The sequence below is a fragment of the Balaenoptera acutorostrata genome, chromosome 4 (assembly GCF_949987535.1).
Source record: "Balaenoptera acutorostrata chromosome 4, mBalAcu1.1, whole genome shotgun sequence".
Taxonomy (NCBI): Eukaryota; Metazoa; Chordata; class Mammalia; order Artiodactyla; family Balaenopteridae; genus Balaenoptera; species Balaenoptera acutorostrata.
In genome coordinates, this window is record NC_080067.1 from 140319248 (window position 1) to 140342031 (window position 22784).

A 22784-nucleotide genomic window follows, 5' to 3' on the forward strand; every position below is an offset into this window, starting at 1 on the left:
GAGCTATCAAGCGTCACCAAAGTGGGAATTAGTGGGGAAAAAGTAACGGTGGTATCAGAAGCAGGGCCTGTCATGAAGTCGCTGGTCTGTCCTCCCGGCCAGAGCTGGGCAGCCATGTCCTCGGTTAGTTACTGGTGGGATGTCACTGGTAAACTTCAAGACAGTGGTGTTCTCAGAGCCCATCGCTGCTTGCAGCACTTGCGGTCGAGTCAGGATGGGTAACCAACTTGAAGATGCTTTACTGAGGGTAGAGGGATGAGATGGTGCCTGAAGGGGGCAAGCTTTGGCATCACATAAGCTTGGGTTCAAATCCCAACACTGCCACTTACCGGCTGTCACTCTGGGCAAGTAATGTCCCTCTGGGCTTCAGTTTCCCCCTCTGGGAAATGGGGATGGCCTTCTGTGGGTGTTACACAGATCTGTGTGGACGCGGATGTAAAGTCCGTGTTGCCAGGTTTAGAGTGATCGCTCAGTCTGTGGACACTGCTATCAGCAATGACCCATAGATCCACTGAGCCCTCCTGCAGGGCCCAGAGAAAAGGCAGACTCATCACGTTGGTATCAGATTCTCCGTCTGGCACGCCCTTCAGAAAGGCAGGTCTTTCGGTGCTGACCTGGCAGCGGTTAAGTGATTAGTCTTCCAGGCTCCCATGCCCACTCCGGTGGGTAAGGCACAGAAAAGTCTAGAGCATCTGCTCAGCGGGGGCCTGGGCCTGCAGGTCCGCATGTTGTTGCATGCTCCAGTCACTTGGCTTTCAGAAGCATAGCTTGAAGACATGCATGCCATCATCTGTGAGCGGGTTTAGTGAGAGCTTTTTGTTTCACACAGCTTATCCTCTAACATCGCTGTGGCCTGAGGTGGGCCAGGCCCGACCCTGTATCTGTCTGGACTTAGTTCCTCCACCAGAACAAAGGAGATGAGAGGGCATGAGTGCAAACCCTGCAGGGACCAGTTACTTTTACACAGAGAGAAAGGTGACCAGAACACATGCCTAACCCTCCCCAACCTGGGAGAGCCCAGGGCAGAGCGTGGAAGCGAGAGAGACATCCAGCCCCACTTTGGTGAACGCAGAACTGTTCACCGTGATATGATCATCTGTGTGTGTAGAAGGTGCAGAAACAGGCCTCTTAGAGCTTGGAGGACACAACCTGTACTTTGATCTGAGTTCCTCAGGTTAATTATACAATTTAAATGCTCACCTGATAAATGCTGTAATCTTCCTTCTAAGAGCATATTATGAGCCATAGTCCTTGGCTGTCCTGTGACTTATATGAAAAGCCTTAACAAATAGACGTATGATGGTAATATTTCTCAGTTATTATATTTAAGCATTGTATTAGAAAAAGCTAGAAGATAAACATATTTAAAAGTTTGTAAACACCACTTTTGGTGGGCTAACAAAATCTTTTCCCTCTCTGCATGAAAATTTGACCTTTGGTTAACCTTCCAGCTCTCTGGAAACCTGATAAAGGTGGCATATGAACCACGTTATCTTTTTCTCTTTTTCTTTTTTTATTGGGGTATAGTTGTTTTACGATGTTGTGTTAGTTTCTACTATACAGCGAAGTGAATTAGAGTTCCCCATGCTATACAGCAGGTTCTTATTAGTTATCTATTTTATACATATTAGTGTGTATACATCAATCCCAATCTCCCAATTCATCACACCACTACCCCGCCACTTTCCCCCTTGGTGTCCATCTGTTTGTTCTCTATATCTGTATTTCTGCCTTGCAAACCGGTTCATCTGTACCATTTTTCTAGATTCCACATATATGCATTAATATACGATATTTGTTTTTCTCTTTCTGACTTACTAGCATTGCTTATGGTCAGAAGGACCTCTGGTTGGAAAATAGCACTTCAACCAGGCCAGTCTTAACCATCTGGTAGGAAACCATATCTGGGGCACTGCTGAGTGAAGGGGTTCTTGTAACTGGGCGTGTCCCTTGTGGGGACTCTGGAAACTCTTCTTGTGGAATTGTGATGAGAAATACTGGCTCTTGTGGTTGAGCCAGGGAGTGCCCTGTACCTGCCCGATGTGGTGTCAGATCCTTGCACCTGAGCTGTCTCCTGGGGGTGGGCAGGCGCGGCCACGTGGACAACTGTGAGGACCCCTCCTTCCACCGAAGGCCAGGAACCCCTGGTGCCACTCTGTAGCTCCACTGGGCTTCCTGCCCTGTAGCCTTCCAAGTAAATCTGGTGCCCAGAACAGCCTCTGGTAGTCTGAATGCAATCTCATTGCATATATAAATATATGCATGTGTGTATATACTAAATATAATTACATGTACAATATACATATTCTGTATATATATATGATGTACATGTGTATGTATATATATGTATCTACGTATATACATAGACTGATTGATTGATTTTGTTTGTAATTCTATTTCAGCCACCATCGGGCCTCCAGAAGACATCTGGGTGACCCCAGAAGACGGCTCCCTTATCATCAGGTTTTCTTCTCCCTTTGATGTCCCTGCCTCCGTGGCCTTTTTTTTGTATTATGTCTACTACTGGGAAAAGGCAGGAATCAAACAGGCAAGACCATTTTTCTTCTTTGTTTTTGAGTTTCATTTCTTTGGAGTTTCTGGATAGCAAAAGAAAGTCTCCTTTAAAATGGCCCAGGGCACCAGGGTATCGCAGTGTCCCCTTAGAGGCTGAGCCTGAGCGGTTTTGAGCCTCCTCTTCAGGACCTCTGTTCTCACTGTGCTGAGACTCCCCTCCCGCCAGACCCATCTGCAGGGCCCTCTCCGCCTGGTATCACATGGTCCCCGTGGTCTGGGTCTGGACTCAGCCGGTGCCCAGGGTGCCTTTGCCACACTCCGGAGTTTGGGGAGGTTCTGTGGGCCTGTTTCTACAGCAATGAATTTACTACTGCAGCCTGCAAGGTTTAACTATATGAATTCTCTGGTTTGAATGGTCTGCAAAGAGGGCAATGTGAATAGGTGAAAAGTCTACTGGAAGGAGAGAGAGTGTTCTAGGGAGAAGGGCCAGTAGGTTTGAAAAGGCTCGGCACATTTGGGGAACTGAGCGTGCTCGGATCCTTTAGAAATGCAGGCCACGTGAGGGGCTGGGGCAGGGTAAGGTTGACAAAGGTGGGTCAGACCAAAAGGGGTCTGGTCAGCCCTGGGTAGCACAAGAAAAAACTGATGGCCTTTAATCATCTCCAGTATCTGATTATCCAAGCTACATTTAATGATGTTTTACTACCTGTGTAAACTTCGTGATTTCCTAAGTTCAACATTATTATAATTTTTTATAAGAATAAGAGCTTACGTTTATCCAGAGCTTTCTTTGTGTCTGGCACCGGGCCAGGCGCTTTAGATACATCATCTCATTTAACCTTTACACCCACCTGTTTCACAGAGAGGGAAACCAAATGGTTAAGTAAGTTGCCCAAGGTCAGCCACTGACAGCAGAGCAGAGGAGACATCTAGCCTCAGGGTCCACGCTCTTAATTGCTGTTTCCCTCCCACGTAGCTGATGTTTGCCCTTGCTCTTCATTTCTTTGTGGTGAGTGTAAAAACACCGAGGAAGGCAAAACTCACTGAAGAACAAACTCTTAGCAAATAGGGAAGAAAGAAAGAATCGTTTCCCGAAATCCCGAGGTCAAGGCCTGGTCAACTGGAATAGAGAAGGCCTGGAAAAATCCAGAAGGGATTCCCCTTTCTCCCTTTCAGCCAGAGCATCTATACTTTGGACTTTCGTGAACAAAAGATTCTGGGGCTAAAGTAACTCTGAAAGCCACCTGTATGATCTCCATTCCAGCTGTGAGTCTGTATGTCCGGGGTCCCCAAGACCAACCCCTAGATTTGCTCGAAGGATGCGTGGGACTCAATGTATAGTTGTACTCAAGGCTGTGATTTATTCCAGAGAAAAGACACAAAACAAACTCAGCAAAGGGAAGAGGCACATGGGGCAAAGTCTAAAGGAATCCAGGCATAAGCTTCCCTGAGTCTTCCCCTGGAAGTCACCCAGGACACACTTAACAAGAGTGACAGCATGTGTGAAATCTTATCTACCAGAGAAGCTCATTAGAGGCTCAGTGCCCAGGGCTTTTATTGGGGGCTGGTCACACAGGCACCCTCTGCCCAACATAGACACCAAAACTCCAGACTCCCAGAGGGAGAGCAGATGTTCAGCATAAAAAGCATTGTTTATACACTAAACCACCCTTATCAGTTAGGGAATGGTGGAAACACTCCTCAAATCCACATTCCCAGATGCCAGCCTTGGGTCAACCTTGCAAGCAAACCTTTCTAAGGACAGCAGTCTCAGGCCTGAATGGTAGCTCTTCTCTGCAGTCTGTGATTCTAACTTTTGGAATAGCCAACTGGCTCCCAGAATAAACTCAAAAAGAATGTTGTCCTTAAAATTGCTTTATGTGGCATGAGGAGTAAAAATTTTTCTCCTCTGCCATGGCAGTCATCATTTCAAATAGGAGGGAAAAAAATTAAAAATCATCTCTAATCCTACTATTCAAATATAATATAATCATTTTGTATTTTTAAAAATAAGATCATGGGACTTCCCTGGCGGTCCAGTGGTTAAGACTCCGCACTTCCACTGAAGGGGGCGTGGGTTCAATCCCTGGTCAGGGAACTTAGGTCCTGCAGCGTGGCCAAAAAAATAAATAAATAATAAGATGATGGTCTATATACTGTTGAAAAATCTGCCTTTTTTCAGTCAACATACATAAGCAGCTTCACCTCCACATTCCGGAGTGTGTGTGATATTCCACCATTTCAAATGGCTATAGTGTATTCTACTGTAGTATCTCAAAATAAGAAAGCAGTCCTGGGACTTCCCTGGTAGCTCAGTGGTTAAGAATCCGCCTGCCAATGCAGGGGACACAGGTTTGATCCCTGGTCCAGGAAGATCCCACATGCATGCCACACACCGCAACTACTGAAGCCCACGCGCCTAGAGCCCATGCTCTGCAACAAGAGAAGCCACCGCAATGAGAAGCCCGCGCACCGCAGCAAAGTGTAGCCCCCGCTCGCCGCAACTAGAGAAAGCCCGCGCACAGCAACGAAGACCCACAGCAGCCAAAAAAAAAATAATGAAAGCAGTCCTTTATGAGAAATCCTATATTGCCGTAATATAGTATTTTTTTTCTCCTTTCCCTGTGGAACAGTGACAGTTTGTCCAAGGTGAGAGTGAGGGGCCATTGACTGACATTTATGTGGAGGTGACAAGACCCGAGGGAGAGCAGCAGCAGGGAGGGGAGGAGGGGACAGAATCCGCTAAGAATTTGGGACCCAACTCTTTCCTGATGACATAAATCACTCAGATCATTTCGACCAAAACTATAAAAGGAGTCAGCACGTTTCAGTGAAAACCAGAAGCAGATTAGGAACCAAAGGAACATTATTTCCTAGAATGACTTTTTTCCTTTATTTGAGATTTATTTTCTTTAGATGAGATTAACCATGAAATACAAAATGTTCATTTGAAAGGAGAAAATTTTGTCCTAGAAACTGGAATTTGCTAAATTCCAGCTTTGGACCCTCCATTGCTGTGATGGGGCTTCGGTTGGGCCCTCGGACCTCACAGCCAGAAACACAGCTCTAATGCCATCAGCATCTTTCTTGATGCTCCTCACCAATTTTCACATATAAAATTTGTCTGCTATAAGCATATGTGATACATATAAAATTGGTATTCTGTTTCTTTAGAAACAGAATTACCTTCTTCTTTGGTTATTGTGTTCAGTGTGAATTTGAGGAAACATTGGAGAAGATGGAAGGGGCTTGACCATGCCTATGTGGGTAATTTTCATGTGTGGTTCTTGGTGTTTTTTACGTAGGTGACACGCCCTTTCAGGAGCAACTTCATCACGTTGAATGATTTAAAACCCTTAAGAGTATACTGTTTCCAAGTCAAGGCAGAACTGTTTTTGGCAAAAGAAAACATCTCTAGACCTGGGCATTTAAGCAACATATCTTGCTCCGAAACAACAGTGGATGGTAATGTATGCTTTCTTAAGTCCTTTCTGAGCTGGGAACAGAACACTCCTAAAATAGTGCAATCAGGGATCGCTTATTAGGGGAAGGGTGGTGAGAGTGGGGAGACCCAGAGAGAAGGGGCTAGGACAGCACTTCACTGTAGAGATAACAAGCTCGTGCTGAAGTCTCCAGTAGCAAGAGCTGCCAGACAGCTAACACTTGCTTTGTTTTAGGATTGCCTTTACTAGCTATTAATTGAAGCGTACAGGGCTGGGTGGAGGACGGGCAGTATCCATCCAGTTTACTGGGACATGAACTCTGTTTATTGCAGCGGTGGGTGAGAAATTACCCGATGTTTGTATCGTGTGTAGGATGGTCATCTTGTTCACTTTTATGTCACCTCTTTAGCCTCTACCAAGCTTCAACAAGTCATCCTGATCTCTATGGGAACCTTCTTGTTGCTGTCAGTGGTGGTAGGGGCCTGTCTCTTCCTGGTCCTGAAATACAGAGGCCTGGTTAAATACTGGTTTCACTCTCCACCAAGCATCCCATCACAAATAGAAGAGGTATGTGTGTACACATCTAAAAGGGTGACGTGTCAGCCTTTCATGCCCCGCTGGTAACACCTAAGAATAGAGCAGTGGACAAAGCCACGACACAGAGATTTGAGTTAAAAGCAGCACTTGGTTATTTGGACACCCGTGTTCATAGCAGCATTATTCACAATGGCCAAAAGGTAGAAACAACCCAAGTGTCCATCGACAGATGAATGTATAAATAAAATGTGGTGGGAGTTCCCTGGTGGTCCAGTGGTTATGACTCAGCACTTTCACTGCTCTGGCCTCGGGTTCAATCCCTGGTCGGGGAACTACGATCCTGCAAGCCACAAGGTGCAGCCAAAAAAACAAAAGAGAGACGTGGTATATACATATGAATGGAATATTACTCAGCCTTAAAAAGGAAGGGAATTCTGAGACATGCTACAACATGGATGAACCTTGAGGACATTATGATAAGGGAAATAAATTAGTCACAAAAAGACAAATACTACATGATCCCACTTATATGAGGTACTTAAGAGTACTCACATTCACAGAACCAGAATGTAGAATAGTGGTTGCCAGGGTCTGGAGGGAGGGAGGAAATGGGCAGTTAGTGTTTAACGGGGACAGTTTCAGTTTTGCAAAATGAAAAATGTTCTAGGGACTTCCCTGGTGGTCCAGTGGTTAAGACTCCACACTCCCAATGCAGGGGGCCCAGGTTCAATCCCTGTTCAGGGAACTAGATCCCACATGCCGCAACGAAGATCCCACATGCGGCAACTAAGACCCGGCACAGCCAAATACATTAATTAATTAATTAGTTAAATAAAGTAAAAAAAAATTTTGTTTTAATTTTTTTAATGGCACGAGGTTGGCCAAAAGGTGGCCTGGTCTGGCCCGGCCAGGAGATCGGCCGCAGTAGGTCCCTCCGGAGACAACACGACAGTCCCGGGCTTTTGGAGCCTGGCTGGAGGGGACACGGACCAGTGGGGACAGCAGCCGAGAGCATGAGCTATGGGTCAGACAGTGTGCAGGCAGGAGGGCTCTAGAGTAAACACACCCAGAGCCATGAGCTCAAAGCCTTGCACGCCGAGTACACAGGGGATGTTACTAGTATTTTAAAGGATTTAAGAAAGAAAAGTGGAGTGGGTAAGTCTTACGGAAAGTCTTGTTTTCCTGCCCAGCTCCGGCGACCCCCTGAGGCTCTGCGAAGGAACCAGGCCCTCTGAGGAGACAGCCGGGACATTCTCGGGATTAGAAACTAGCTGATAGAAGAATATTTAGAACTATTTGCTTCTGGAGGTTTATCATTCTGCAGTAAAATCAGGGTAGAAGTAGTGGAAACAGAACCTTATGTTGTTATATCTAGTCTGTAAAGACAGTGGTGCTTCTAGAAAGAGCTATAGTCACTTGTTTTCCTTCCTCTGTCTTGAAGTGTTTAAAGTACACAGACATTATGCGAAACACATGTTAAATTCCCTACTGGAACCTCCATACAAATGCTGCAGGATTCCACTTCTATCAAGAATCTAAAAAGAGTAATAGTCAAACTCATAGAAGCAGAGAGTAGCACAGTGATTACCAGGGGCCGGGTGGCAGGGGGAGCGGGGAGTTGCTTTCAAATGGTATAAAGTTTCAGTTATGGAAGATGAATAAGTTCTGGTTTCTGCTGTACAATATTGTGCCTGTAAGTAGTACTGTGTTGTGCACTTAAAACTGTGTGAAGAAGGTAGAACTCATGTTAGGTGTTCTTAACCACAAAAAAAAAAAAAAAAAAAACCTTCCCTGGTTAATACTGTCATAATGTAACAGCTCTCAACTCAGAATTTTACTTGCATCAGTAATTTCTGTCTCGGGACTTCCCTGGTGGTCCAGTGGTTAAGGCTCTGAGCTTCCACTGCAGGGGGCACAGGTTCAATCCCTGGTCAGGGAACTAAGATCCCGCATGCCACGTGGCACAGCCAAAAAATTAAACAAACAAACAAACAAACAACTCTGTCTCACAGAACTAGCAGCAGGACCCTAGTAAGTGAATTTACTACTAGTTGTTCCTTTGGTGCTTGAATCTAAAACATAAAGTCTTTCTGTTCACTTTTCTGGGAAAGTGTGAAAAGTCTGTATCAAAGGTCACTGAAGTTACATGAATCAGGTTTCACTTATATTTTTGAGGTTTCACAAGTGCACGTGATTCGTGGTCGTTCGTCTTCTCATCAGCCAGCTCTAAGCTGACTGTATTTCAGTATCTTTCAGCATTTCCAAGAGCCAGGCAGTCGGTTCTTGGTAACTTGGTAATTGATGGCTAAGCCCAGAGCCGAGGCAGGAGGGCCAGGGCGAGTTAAGGCCTGTGGACCAGCACTTTGCCTTGAGGACCTGCGCTTTCTGATTCGCCCAGGGCTGCATAGCGCAGATCCTCTGCACCCCGTGTGTTGTGTGAAGTAGAACCAACCAGTGGATGGAGTGGCTGAGAAAAATGCTCGTGAACTTTCCCTCTTTGCCCCCATGGTAGTTGAACGAGAGGCTCCGTTTCCTCCTTCCCTGAAAAGTTAGAATTCCAGAGACATTTTAGGATTAATAATCCACAAGCCCTCATCCAGTGCAGCAAGTCAGAACTTGCTTTTCCTGAGTTACACCCTTTCATGCTCTCAGGGTATTCCCTGGGTTGGCCCTTGGATTCGCGTGAGTTATTGAGATGAGGGGTGAATGGGGGTTCCGGTTTTAGAAGCTGCTTCGTTGGTGGACAGAATTGGAAGTTATACCTGAATGAAGTAGGATTATGCCAACTGAAACTAAAGTATGAAGGTCTGGTATTTGGAACTGATAAACAAATTATGATAATGGTGTCCAACCTTTTCAAGTATTTAAAGGATCCAGCTCAGCCCATCTTAGACGCCTTGGACAAGGACAGCTCGCCAAAGGATGATGCCTGGGACTCTGTGTCCGTCGTGTCGTTTCCAGAGAATAAGCAAGAAGACATTCGCCAAAGCACTTTGAACCAAAGCACCGATCCAAGCCACCAGCCCGTGGAAGGAGGCCCCTGAGGCAGTGAAGCTGCGGATGTGCGTTTCCGGACGTGACGGAGCCCCCTACTCCTTATTCCTGTCGTGAAGAGACCCGGGGGTGCCTGGGGAGAGGTCGTGGGTCCCGTGGGAGAGGAAAACTTACTTTTTTTCAACTAAGAATTTCCTAAATCCTACAAGTTTCTAGACCGATTCTACATACCAAAAAAATTAAGGTTTCTCTTAAACACTAAAAAGGCCCATAATTATTTGTTAGCAAAATGGCTGCGGCACCCCTCTGATATTTTGTACATTTTGGGTGGGGCCAGGAGGTCAGGAGACGGGGGTCCTCTCCTGGCTGTGGCAAGGAGCTTGGGCCCCTCGGGCAGGTCACCTAACCTGTCCCAGCCTCTCCCAACAAGGGACACTGAGTGTCCTGGCTTAAAATGTGATGAATCCTGTAAATAGTTTCCTATTAATTTAAGGGTCACTTTTTTTTTTTTCCAAGCTAGAAATAAAAGACTGTATAGTTAACTTTTTAAAAGTCTGTGAAGTTTTTCCTCTTCACCTTCTTTATTTTGGTCTATTTGCTGCAAAGTTTCAACTTTTAAAAATGACTATATCTAAATTTGGGTTTTCTTAAATAACACCCAGTAGAGCTACCCAGAGGCCTCATGGTCACGCAGCAAGAAGTTTTGACCTGTGTCACTTGATTCCTTGAAAAGTCAGGAAGGGGATTCTCAGAAGCTGCCTCAGCGCTGCATTTGTACGTGATGTGTCACACGTGCTGAGCAAGGCATGGAAAGAGAATTAGGCAATGGGCAGTAGTGATAGCCACTGGGCCTGCAAGTCTTCTGACGATGCAAGTATTGATGGGTTATTTTGTTCAGAGGATATTAATTAAAAATCCATTTATATGGGGGCTTCCCTGGTGGTCCAGTGGTTAAGACTCCATGCTCCCAATGCAGGGGGCCTGGGTTCAATCCCTGGTCAGGGAACTTCATCCCACATCCCGCAACTAAAAGATCCTGCGTGCCACAACTGAGACCTGGCACAGCCAAATAAATAAATAAATAAATAAATAAATAAATAAAAGAAAATATATTCTAAAAAAAAAAAAAATCCATATATATGACTCTTAAGGTTTAGGAAATGGACGCGTAGCTTCACTCCTCCCCTCCGACACACACACAGAGTGACATGTTGCCGTAAGGCTGCTTGAGAAAGAAGCCCCTACCGGCAGCCTAACCTTGACAGTGGGAAGAGGCGATGCTGGCAGGAGGTATCTGAAGCTTCCAGCGCCGGTCGATGGAACCACCTTCTCTGTCTCCGTCGGGGCCCTGGGCCTCTGGTGAGGAATTGGCTCTTGGACTGACTTTCTAACCAATCACTGCGCACCCTTCCATCCAGGGTGACAAGAGAGAAAAGGACACCCACCCACCCCAGGCGAGTCCCCTTGTGAGATGTCTATTGATTAGGTGCCCCTTGAGTTGGGACAGGTTTGGAGAAAGAGTTAGTAGAGGGAAACGGTAAAGACCTCCCTCAAATCATTTAGGAAATGTAAGATAGAAGAGCTTCCTCTGTTGGGCCACACGAAGCAGCCCAGTGAGGAGAGGAGGACACGTATACAGCAGGAAGAGAACCGCTTAAGAGTTTGAACCCAGCAGAAAGGGGGACAGATCAGCTCTGTTAGGAATAAGCTCTTCTGTGCCACCCTCCATAGAAGGAGGTGCCAGCTAGTCGGGGGCAAGCAGGCTGGCCGTGGGGACCAGATTCTGATAAGGCTGAACTGGATTCGGGGCAGAATCAGTCCAGTGTCCTGGGGCAGACCGGGGTTCAGGCCCAGAAAGGCCCTTCTTAATTGCAGGCAGCAGCTTCAGTGAGTGACAGACTCAGAGCCCAAGCCCAGGGCCAGCGCTATTTCCAGGTGCCACTCAGGGGCCAAACTCTACAAGGTTATTGCGCTATAGGGGAGGGGCTACACTGACACCCAACTGGGTTCACCAAGCGTCCAACCGTGCTTCTCCTCTCGGGCCCGCGCCATCCTTCCACAGTAAGCATCCCCAGGAGGCATGGGGCTGGCCTGTTATCCAGCCCCAGGGAGAAAGGACAGGAATTATTTAAGATACTCCTTTTTAATAGTATTTTCCACAAAGAAACACCTGGTTCTACTTTGTCAAATAAATGACTAAGCAATGGGATTAATACTTACACTAACTTGGGACATTAATTTCTAATCAAGCTAAGTACATAATCATGTTTGAGCTGGAAACAGTCTATAAATTACCAATAACAGGGCAAACTGCCACCCACATGCCAAATCCAGCCTGCTCCCTGTTTTTGTACAGGCTGTAAGCTAAAAATAGTTTTTACATCTTTAAATGGTTGAAAAAATCAAAAGAAGAATAATGTTTCATCACACATGAAAAGTATATGAAATTTACATTTGAGTGTCCGTAAGTAAACTTTTATTGGGACCCAGCGATGCTCATTCATTTCTATATAGCCTATGGCTGCTTTCGCACTGCAAGGCAGAATTGAGTAGTTGCAGGAGATTGTTTGCCTACAAAGCCTAAAATATTTACTACCTGAACCCTTACAGAAAGAGTCTGATGACCCCTGATCTGTACAATGCAGTGTTCATTGTATAGGAGAAAACAGACTCACTTCCATTATTTAGGTTTATACAGGTACAGAAGGTCCCTACAAGACCCCATTTGATACTGAGGCTGTTTAATTCAAGGTTCATATATTATATGGGAGGAGGGGTATTTGATTCTTGCATGTATTCTATAAAGCACCTTATGGACTATGTACCCTGGATACAATTTAGGAGTATGAAGATCAATGGAGGAAAGTAGGCCCTACATCAATAATAGGTCACCCAGAGATGATGGGTGAGTTGGATCAAGGACACTGCCAGCCCATAATGTACCGTTATGTGAATTGATAAAGACACCCACCTTTCAAGACACTTTGATTTGTGCCACGAATTTTCTTTTTAAGTGAACATACGATCTCCTGCGCCTCACTGTGAATAGCGCCCCCTGGGGGTTCTGCAGCGCTCAGCTTGCAGACTGCAGACAACTTCAGCGCCCTGGGACGGGAAGCTGCTGGGTGAACCCCTGTTGTTCTGGATGGTGCCAAGGCCAGCAGGGCGAGGAGCTGAGGGACATGGGGGTGGAGAGGGGAGGCCCCCAGGGGGGAGTTGGAGGAGGGATAGGGTCAGAGAAGGGAGACTTTCTCCATATCTGTAGGTCACTGGCTGGTGTACTGTAACTGGAGAAACCGCTGCTGCTCTCTCACTAGAAACTACCAGCGTGGAGAACAGCACAGGTCCTAGCCCGTGATTGGGGCATCTGCCTTTGTGACTTTTATTTCATTTACCATCACTTATCTCTGTCCATAGTGTTTTTTAAAAGTCTGCATAGTCACTAGTTAAGCTGCTTTCAACTACTGGGAAACGACTGTATATCCCTAAGGTGCCCCAGGGCCTTCCAAAACAACTTTGCTTTATGCCCGAAAGCCTGTATTTTAGGCGAGAACATCCTAAACCGTCCCAACTGTTTGGTGAGAGTACGAATCCACACAGGCATCTTCCCGTGCAGCAGTCAGACCTCCTGCACCTCAATGTGCTCACAGGCTCTCCTAAGAAGCAACAGCTCTCTGATGGGGATACAGTAAAAGTGACCTCTTCCTCCTTGCTTCCGGTTTGTGGGGAGGGAAGATGGCCAGCTGCCTCGGGAGGGCACAGAAGCTGGTCAGAGTGGATACTTGGAGCAGCACTTGGCTCAGGGGAGGGATCTGGTCAGTGCCATTCGCCGACACTCTAGGAAGACTGAGATGCCACCTAAAATTTCATCCCAATAATGAAATACAGGCAGGAGTGGCTTCTCCAGGCCCCCCATTTATTAAAAAAAGGGGGGAGGCAGACCCCCAGGGTTTCTTTACATACATACCCCTAGTTAAAACATAATCACTTGCAAAAGACATTAACTACTTCTCCATTGTAATTAAATAGTGCCGTGAATAACAATTTATAATAAATATGGATTGGACTTGTTTCATTTTTACATTCAAGTGAATAGAACTATTTGATATCGTCCCTGTAGATAATAAGTGTACTTTTTGTAGTTGAGAGCATGAGAGAAGGCCTAAGCCCTCCAAGAGCTGATGAGTCCAGATAGGACTCTGAGGCCCTTGCCAATGGGCAAGTAAAGGGCCTGGCATAAAATTCAATTAATCAATTAAACCGATATGCTTCTTGACTAGCTCCTTTCTGAAGTGTTGCTGTGAACCTTAGTATGACTGTGTGTAACTCCAGCTACCCAAAACACTTCTCAAGTGGCCAGCCCCATGCTACAACTAAAAGATGAACACAGCACCAATAGTCAGGGCCATGTGTACGTTTGTATAGGTTGTGTACTGCACAACCCCAGGGGTGCCATTTACATACAGAGAATACAAATGTATTTGGTTCCTTTGAGACTTAGAATTTCCTCATGAAAACCTGTCAAAATTAATGGTAAGAAAAAAAAAAAATTAATGGTAAGGTTTCCATGCTAACTTGCAAAATCAGTTTTAAAACTTATTATACACCAAAAAGCCACTAGTAGACTTTAGATGGTAACATGAATTTCTTTTTACTCTATGTTTTCCAGCGATTTTCTAGAGAATATTCCTTTTTATAATGAAATAATGGGAATTCCCTGGCAGTCCAGTGGTTAGGACTCCGAGCTTCCCCTGCAGGGGGCACTGGTTCGATCGCTGGTCGGGGAACTAAGATCCCACAAGCCACACAGCGCAGCCAAAATAAATAAATTAAATAAAATCTGATGAAATAATGTCACAAATTTTGTATAAAATGAAAGCTCAGTGCTCTGGTCCAAAAGACACTGGGATGGAAGAGACTGAAAACAGGCAGATTTCAGGATGAGGTTATATACTCCCCCTCTCCCCCCACATCTGGGTTTTTCTTCAACCAGACAAGAAGCATTTATATATGTAAAGATTATAATTTGTTACACACAAATTGTATATATCCTCTGTCATATCACAGGGCCACTTTAGTTCAAGTCTACATACTGCTGTTAGTAAAACGTACAACGAACATGTTCTGTTTGACTTATTAATCAGTCTCTCTCCCCACAGGGTACTTTAATAATTATAAAGGAGAAAAATAGCTACTTTACAGTGAAGATGATACCTGGTGGGCACCACCTTGAGCATCAAGGCAGGCAAAGTTAAAATCACCAGTACTGGGACAGATGTGTGCTGGCTTTGATGTCCTGAAAACATAACCTCTGTGTTATTCCTGCCCAAACTGTATAACCAGAATCTACTCCTGATGGGACATCAGACAAACCAAACTTGAGGGGCATTCTACACAACAGCTGGTCTGCATTCTTCAAAAATACCTAGTCATGGGCTTCCCTGGTGGCACAGTGGCTAAGAATCCACCTGCCAATGCAGGGGACACAGGTTCGAGCCCTGGTCTGGGAAGATCCCACATGCCGCGGAGCAACTAAGCCCGTGGGCCACAACTACTGAGCCTGAGCTCTAGAGCTCGCGAGCCACAACTACTGAGCCCACGTGCCACAACTACTGAAGCCCGCGCGCCTAGAGCCCATGCTCCACAACAAGAGAAGCCACGACAATGAGAAGCCCACGCACTGCAACGAAGAGTAGCCCCTGCTCACCACAACTAGAGAAAGCCCACGCGCAGCAACGAAGACCCAACACAGCCACAAAAATAAATCAATAAAATAAATAAATTTTTTAAAAAAGAGTTGGACTCTCTCATCAAGACTACAATTGCTGGTGGTGGTGTCATTCCACACATCCACAAATCTCTGGGAAGAAAGGACAACAGAAGACTGTCTAAAGGATGCCTGGATTCCTTATTATCTCAGGACTCCGAATACTCTAACAGCTGTCCAGTGTTGGTGATTCCAGTGGACTGTACCTCTGTGAAAAACACAATTTTGCCTTTTTGTAATTCTGTTTGAGAAAGTTGGAAGTTTAATTCGCTTTCCAACCAACCAAATTTCTGCATTCTAGTCTTAACCATATTTAAGTGTTACTGTGGCTTCAAAGAAGCTATTGATTCTGAAGTAGTGGGTTTTGATTGAGATGACTGTTTTTAAAAAACCGTTTGGATTTTAATTGTGATGTAGAAGTTACAGTAACAGGGGCTTCCCTGGTGGCGCAGTGGTTGAGAATCTGCCTCCCAATGCAGGGGACACGGGTTCGAGCCCTGGTCTGGGAAGATCCCACATGCCGCGGAGCAACTAGGCCCGTGAGCCACAATTACTGAGCCTGCGCGTCTGGAGCTTGTGCTCCGCAACGAGAGGCTGCGATAGTGAGAGGACCGCGCACCGCGATGAAGAGTGGCCCCCGCTCGCCGCAACTAGAGAAAGCCCTCGCACAGAAACGAAGACCCAACACAGCCAAAAATAAATTAAAAAAAAAAAAAAAAAAAAAAAGCTGTCCAGGAACAGATTTTCTGTTTAGAAGTTACAGTAACAAACATTGGGTTTTGTACTGACATTATTTCCACTCCGGTGGATAAGCTCAATAAAGGGCATATCCCCCCCAAAAATAAAATAAAACAAAATAAATTTTTAAAAATTAAAAACTTAAAAAAAAAATTAAAACCCGATGTAAAATGACTTAAGCTGTGTTAAATCTGCTACAAAAAAAAAAAAAGTACTGGCAGGTTCAAAACAAAAACCAACCGACTCCAGATTCTTTTTAAGGTGGCACGCCACCTTGTGACAAAAGGCCAAAAAGCCAACAAATGAGGAAGGAAAAACCACTGCAGGCAAAGCCACCAGGGAAAGAAGGACCTGGCTTTATTGATCACTTACTGTTTCCAGGCACCACGAGGCATTCCCTCATGTTAATTCTCAAACCACACTTACAGAAAGACAAACAGCCTTGGGGTCACATAGCTAATAAACGGCAGTGGCAGAATTAGGGAAAAGCAAATCAACCTAAATTTATAGTCCCCCAAGAATCCCAGCTCCAACACCAGAAATCTCCAGTAACAATGCAACTGGAAATACTCTTCCTCCTCTCTCCATCCTCATCTTTCCTATTCTGCGTGTCAGGCTGGCCACTGGCTTTTCCCAAGATCACAACATCCACACCTAAGTTTCCCTCTCCTTTTAATTCCCTGCATTCTATCTATTCTTCTAAAGTCACCAGAGCAGCAGTTTCCCCAAATTTTATTTCTCAACATGTTCCAGGAGATAAATTTCCAGGACTCAAGGATGGAAAACACCACAGAACTGACACTTCCTTCCTAAAAACATACAAGACATAGTGTATAAAAAGCTCTAAGAAAAAAACTTTACAGGAAATAAAAATGTTTTAACCTAGTTCAGCCGAGGGTCTCCCAAGGTTCTCTGACCAGCGCGCACTTTTTCCTAAAGCAACACCAAGGTTCTAGGGCTGCTCGGGAAATGCTGGCTGTGAGAAGAGCAGGACTTCGCCCTCAGGAAGAAAGGGCCTGAGCTGTGATCCCGATCCATGGGCAAGTCACTTCACCTCTCCAGATAAAAGTTCCTACCTCCAATTGTGAGGATGGAATGAGACAATACACAGCACATAGAAAGTTCTCGATACAAGTTAGCAATCAGCATTGAGCAGAAAAATGACATGATGAAATACGGCCCTCCAGTGGGAAGATTTAGCTGGTGGCAGAGTATTAAATGAGGAAAGAAATGATGGACCATGATAGGAAAGATGATGAAAAAATGCTATGCTGAAGGAAGATAAGGTCAATCAGAGTTCTTTATAAACTGTGGTCAAACTTCATTATTTGCAAGTTCACTTACTCGATAAAACATTTATTTGTAACTCCCAAGTCAATACTCATGGCATGCCCTGGTCATTTTCGGACATGCTTCGAGTGGTAATTGAGGTCGCCTGACCCACAGATTCCCAGCTGAGGTGGAACGAGATGAAGCTCTGCCTTCTTGTTTCAGCTCTCATGCTGTAATGTGTCCTTTCCACAGGCTATTTTGTGCCACGTTTTTCACATTTTTATGTCTTGTTACTGATTTCACTGTGTAAAATGACCCCCAAGACTGGAATGGGCCTTACGGAAAAAATGCATGAGTTAGAAGCTTCCTTCGGGCGTAAGTTATAGTGCTGCTTTGAGCTCAAGCTTATGAATCAACTATAGTAAACAAGGTTTTTTTTTTTTTTACTAGTTATCCAATACACAGTTATATTCAAGTGTCTCCAATTGTTCCAATAATATCCTTTGTAGTTTGGGGGGGTTTCTTGTTTTGTTTTTGTTTTTTTTTAATACATCTTTATTGGAGTATAATTGCTTCACAATACCGTGTTTGTTAGTTTCTGTTGCACAACAAAGCGAATCAGCCATATGCATACACATGTCCCCATATCCCCTGCCTCTTGAGCCTCCCTCCCACCCTCACTATCCCACCCCTCTAGGTCATCGCAAAGCACAGAGCAGATCTCCCTGTGCTATGGTGCTGCTTCCCACCAGCCAACTATTTTACATTCGGTAGTGTATATGTCAATGCTACTCTCACTTTACCCCAGCCTCGCCCTCCCACCTCATGTCATCAAGTCCATTCTCTATGTCTACCTCTTTATTCCTGCCCTGCAACTAGGTTCATCAGTACCTTTTTTTTTTTTTAAGATTCCATATATATGCGTTAGCATACGGTATTTGTTTTTCTCTTTCTGACTTACTTCACTCTGTATGACAGACTCTAGGTCCATCCACCTCACTACAAATAACTCAATTTTGTTGCTTTTTATGGCTGAGTAATATTCCATTGTATAAATGTGCCACATCTTCTTTATCCATTCATCTGTTGATGGACACTTAGGTTGGTTCCATGACCTGGCTATTGTAAATAGTGCTGCAATGAACATTGTGGTGCATGTCTCTTTTTGAATTATGGTTTTCTCCGGGTATATGCCCAGTAGTGGGATTGCTGGGTCATATGGTAGTTCTATTTTTAGTTTTTTAAGGAACTTCCATTCTGTTCTCCACAGTGGCTGTATCAATTTACATTCCCACCAACAGGGCAAGAGGGTTCCCTTTTCACCACGCACTCTCCAGCATTTATTGTTTCTAGCTTTTTTGATAATGGCCATTCTGATCAGCGTGTGGTGATACCTCATGGTAGTTTTGATTTGCATTTCTCTAATAATTAGTGATGTTGAGCATCTTTTCATATGTCTCTTGGCCACCTGTATGTCTTCCTTGGTGAAATATCTATTTAGGTCTTCTGCCCATTTTTTAACTGGATTGTTTGTTCTTTTGATATTGAGCTCCATGATCTGTTTGTATATTTTGGAGATTAATCCTTTGTCTGTTGTTTCATTTGCAAATATTTTCTCCCATTCTGAAGGCTGTCCTTTTGTCTTGTTTATGGTCTCCTTTGTTGTGCAAAAGCTTTTAAGTTTAATTACGTCCCATTTGTTTATTTTTGGTTTTATTTCTGTTACTCTAGGAGGTGGGTCAAAAAAGATCTTGCTGTGGTTTACGTCAGAGTGTTTTTCCTATGTTTTCCTCTAAAAGTTTTATAGTGTCTGGTCTTACATTTAAGTCTAATCCATTTGGAGTTTATTTTTGTGTGTGGTGTTAGGTAGTGTTCTAATTTCATTCTTTTACATGTAGCTGTCCTGTTTTCCCAGCACCACTTATTGAAGAGGCTGTCTTTTCTCCATTGTATGTTCTTGCCTCTTTTGTCGTAAATTAGGTGCCCATATGTGCATGGGTTTATCTCTGGGCATTCTATACTATACCATTGATCTGTATTTCTGTTTTTGTGCCAGTACCATATTGTCTCGATTACTGTAGCTTTGTGGTATTGTTTGAAGTCGGGGAGCCTGATTCCTCCAACTCCATTTTTCTTTCTCAAGATTGCTTTGGCTATTCGGGGTATTTTGTGTTTCCATACTAATTGAAAGATTTTTTGTTCTAATTCTGTGAAGAATGCCATTGGTAGTTTGATAGGGATTACATTGAATCTGTAGATTGCTTTGGGCAGTATAGTCATTTTCACAATATTGATTCTTCCAATCCAAGAACATTGTATATTTCTCCATCTGTTTATGTCATCTTTGATTTCTTTCATCAGTGTTTTATAGTTTTCTGAGTACAAGTCTTTTACCTCCTTAGGCAGGTTTATTCCTAGGTATGTTATTCTTTTTGTTCCAATGGTAAATGGGAGTGTTTCCTTAATTTCTATTTCTGATTTTTCATTGTTGGTGTATAGGAATGCCAGAGATTTCTGTGCATTGATCTTGTATCCTGCAACCTTACCAAATTCATTGATTAGTTCTAGTAGTTTTCTGGTGGCATCTTTAGGATTTTCTATGTATAGTATCACATCATCAGCAAATAATGACAGTTTTACTACTTCTCTTCCAATCTATATTCCTTTTATTTCTGTTTCTTCTCTGATTGCCATGGCTAGGACTTCCAAAACTATGTTGAATATGAGTGGTGAGAGTGGACATCCTTGTCTTGTTCCTGATCTCAGAGGAAATGCTTTCAGTTTTTTGCCATTGAGTATGATGCTTGCTGTGGGTTTGTCATATATGGCCTTTATTATGTTGAGGTAGGTTCCCTCTATGCCCATTTTCTGGAGAGTTTTTATCATAAATGGGTGTTGAGTTTTGTCAAAAGCTTTTTCTGCATCTATTGAGATGATCATATGGTTTTTATTCCTTAATTTGTTACTGTGGTGTATCACATTGATTGATTTGAGTATACTGAAGAATCCTTGCATCCCGGGGATAAATCCCACTAGATCATGGTGTATGATCCTTTTAATGTGCTGTTGGATTCTGTTTGCTAGTTCAGGATTTTGTTCAGGATTTTTGCATCTATGTTCAGCAGTGGTATTGGTCTATAATTTTCTTTTTTTGTTATATCTTTTTCTGGTTTTGGTATCAGGGTGATGGTGGCTTCATAGAATGAATTTGGGAGTGTTTCTCCCTCTGCAATTTTTTGGAAGAGTTTGAGAAGGATTGGTGTTAGCTCTTCTCTAAATATTTGATAGAATTCGCCTGTGAAACCATCTGGTCCTGGACTTTTGTTTGTTGGAAGATTTTTAATTATGGTTTCAATTTCATTACTTGTGATAGGTCTGTTTATATTTTCTAATTCTTCCTGGTTCAGCCTCGGAAAATTTTACCTTTCCAAGAATTTGTCCATTTCTTCGTGGTTGTCCATTTTATTGACATATAGTTGTTTGTAGTAGTCTCTTATAATCTGTTGTATTTCTGCAGTGTCAGTTGTGATTTCTTTTTCATTTCTAATTTTATTGATTTGCATCCTCTCCCTTTTTTTCTTGATGAGCCTGGCTAAGGGTTTATCAATTTTGTTTATCTTCTCAAAGAACCAGCTTTTAGTTTTATTAATCTTTGCTACTGTTTTCTTCATTTCTATTTCATTTATTTCTGCTCTGATCTTTATGATTTCTTTCCTTCTAATGACTTTGGGTTTTCTTTGTTTTTCTTTCTCTAGGTGTAGAGTTAGATTGTTTATTTGAGATTTTTCTTGTTTCTTGAGGTGAGATTGAATTGCTATAAACTTCCCTCTTAGAACTGCTTTTGCTGCCTCCCATAGGTTTTGGGTCATCGTGTTTTCATTGTCATTTGTTTCTATGTATTTTTTAATTTCTTCTTTGATTTCTTCAGTGATCTCTTGGTTATTTAGTAGTGCACTGTTTAGCCTTCATGTATTGTGTTTTTTACAGTTTTTTTCCTGTTATTGATTTCCAATCTCATAGCATTGTGGTCAGAAAAGATGTTTGATATGATTTCAATTTTCTTAAATTTTCCGAGGCTTGATTTGTGACCCAAGATATGATCTATCCTGGAGAATGTTCCATGTGCACTTGAGAAGAAAGTGTATTCTGCCACTTTTGGGTGGAATGTTCTACAAATATCAATTAGATCTATCTGGTCTATTGTGTCATTTAAAGCTTGTGTCTCCTTATTTATTTTTTGTTTGGATGATCTATTGGTGTAAGTGGATGTTAAAGTCCCCTACTATGATTGTGTTACTGTCAATTTCTCCTTTCATGGTTGTTAGCATTTGCCTTATGTATTGAGGTGCTCCTATGTTGGGTGCATAAACATTTATAATTGTTATATCTTCTTCTTGGATTGATCCTTTGATCATTATGTAGTGTCCTTCCTTATCTCTTGTAACAGTCTTTATTTTAAAGTCTATTTTATCTGATACAAGTATTGCTACTCCAGCTTTCTTTTTATTTCCATTTTCATGGAATATCTTTTTCCGTCCCTTCACCTTCAGTCTGTATGTGTCCCTAGGTCTAAAGTGGGTCTCTTGTAGACAGCATATATATGGGTCTTGTTTTTGTATCCATTCAGCCAGTCTGTGCCTTTTGGTTGGGGCATTTAATCCATTTACATTCAAAGTTATTATCAATATGTATGTTCCTATTACCATTTTCTTAATTGTTTTGGGTTTGTTTTTGTGGGTCTTTTTCTTCTCTTGTGTTTCCCACTTAGAGAAGTTTCTTTAGCATTTGTTGTAAAGCTGGTTTGGTGGTGCTGAATTCTCTTAGCTTTTGTTTGAAAAGCTTTTGACTTCTCTGTTGAATCTGAATGAGATCCTTGCTGGGTAGAATACTCTTGGTTGTAGGTTTTTCTCTTTCATCACTTTAAGTATATCCTGCCACTCCCTTCTGGCCTGCAGAGTTTCCACTGAAAAATCAGCTGATAACCTTATGGGGATTCCTTTGTATGTTATTTTTTGTTTTTCCCTTGCTGCTTTTATAAATTTATTTATTTATTTATTTTTGCTGTGTTGGGTCTTCGTTTCAGTGCGAGGGCTTTCTCTAGTTGCGGCGAGTGGGGGCCACTCTTCATCGTGGTGCGTGGGCCTCTCACTATCGCGGCCTCTCTTGTTGCAGAGCACAGGCTCCAGACGCGCAGGCTCAGTAGTTGTGGCTTACGGGCCCAGTTGCTCCGCGGCATGTGGGATCTTCCCAGACCAGGTCTTGAACCCGTGTCCCCTGCATTGGCAGGCAGATTCTCAACCACTGCACCACCAGGGAAGCCCTCCCTTGCTGCTTTTAATATATTTTCTTTGAATTTAATTTTTGTTAGTTTGATTAATATGTGTCTTGGTGTGTTTTTCTTGGGGCTTATCCTGTATGGGACTCTCTGTGCTTCCTGGACTTGGGTGAGTATTTCCTTACCCATATTAGGGAAGTTTTCCACTATAATCTCTTTAAATATTTTCTCAGACCCTTTCTTT

General features: G+C 43.4%; 1 protein-coding gene across 2 annotated transcripts in view; it reads left to right on the top strand.

The window, feature by feature from the left end:
* The window catches only part of IFNGR2 (interferon gamma receptor 2), a 54536-nt gene that overhangs the window by 24061 nt on the left and 7691 nt on the right, over window positions 1-22784 (top strand). Inside the window, exons 4-7 of one of the 2 annotated variants that reach the window (XM_007183707.2) lie at window positions 2403-2548; window positions 5820-5979; window positions 6367-6524; window positions 9356-10030. In XM_007183707.2, coding sequence (XP_007183769.3) covers window positions 2403-2548; window positions 5820-5979; window positions 6367-6524; window positions 9356-9538 — 647 coding nt within the window. In that variant the 3' untranslated portion in view covers window positions 9539-10030. Of the gene's footprint in view, window positions 1-2402; window positions 2549-5819; window positions 5980-6366; window positions 6525-9355; window positions 10031-22784 lie in introns of those variants that run through there. The other variant, XM_057546182.1, reaches the window with a different exon arrangement.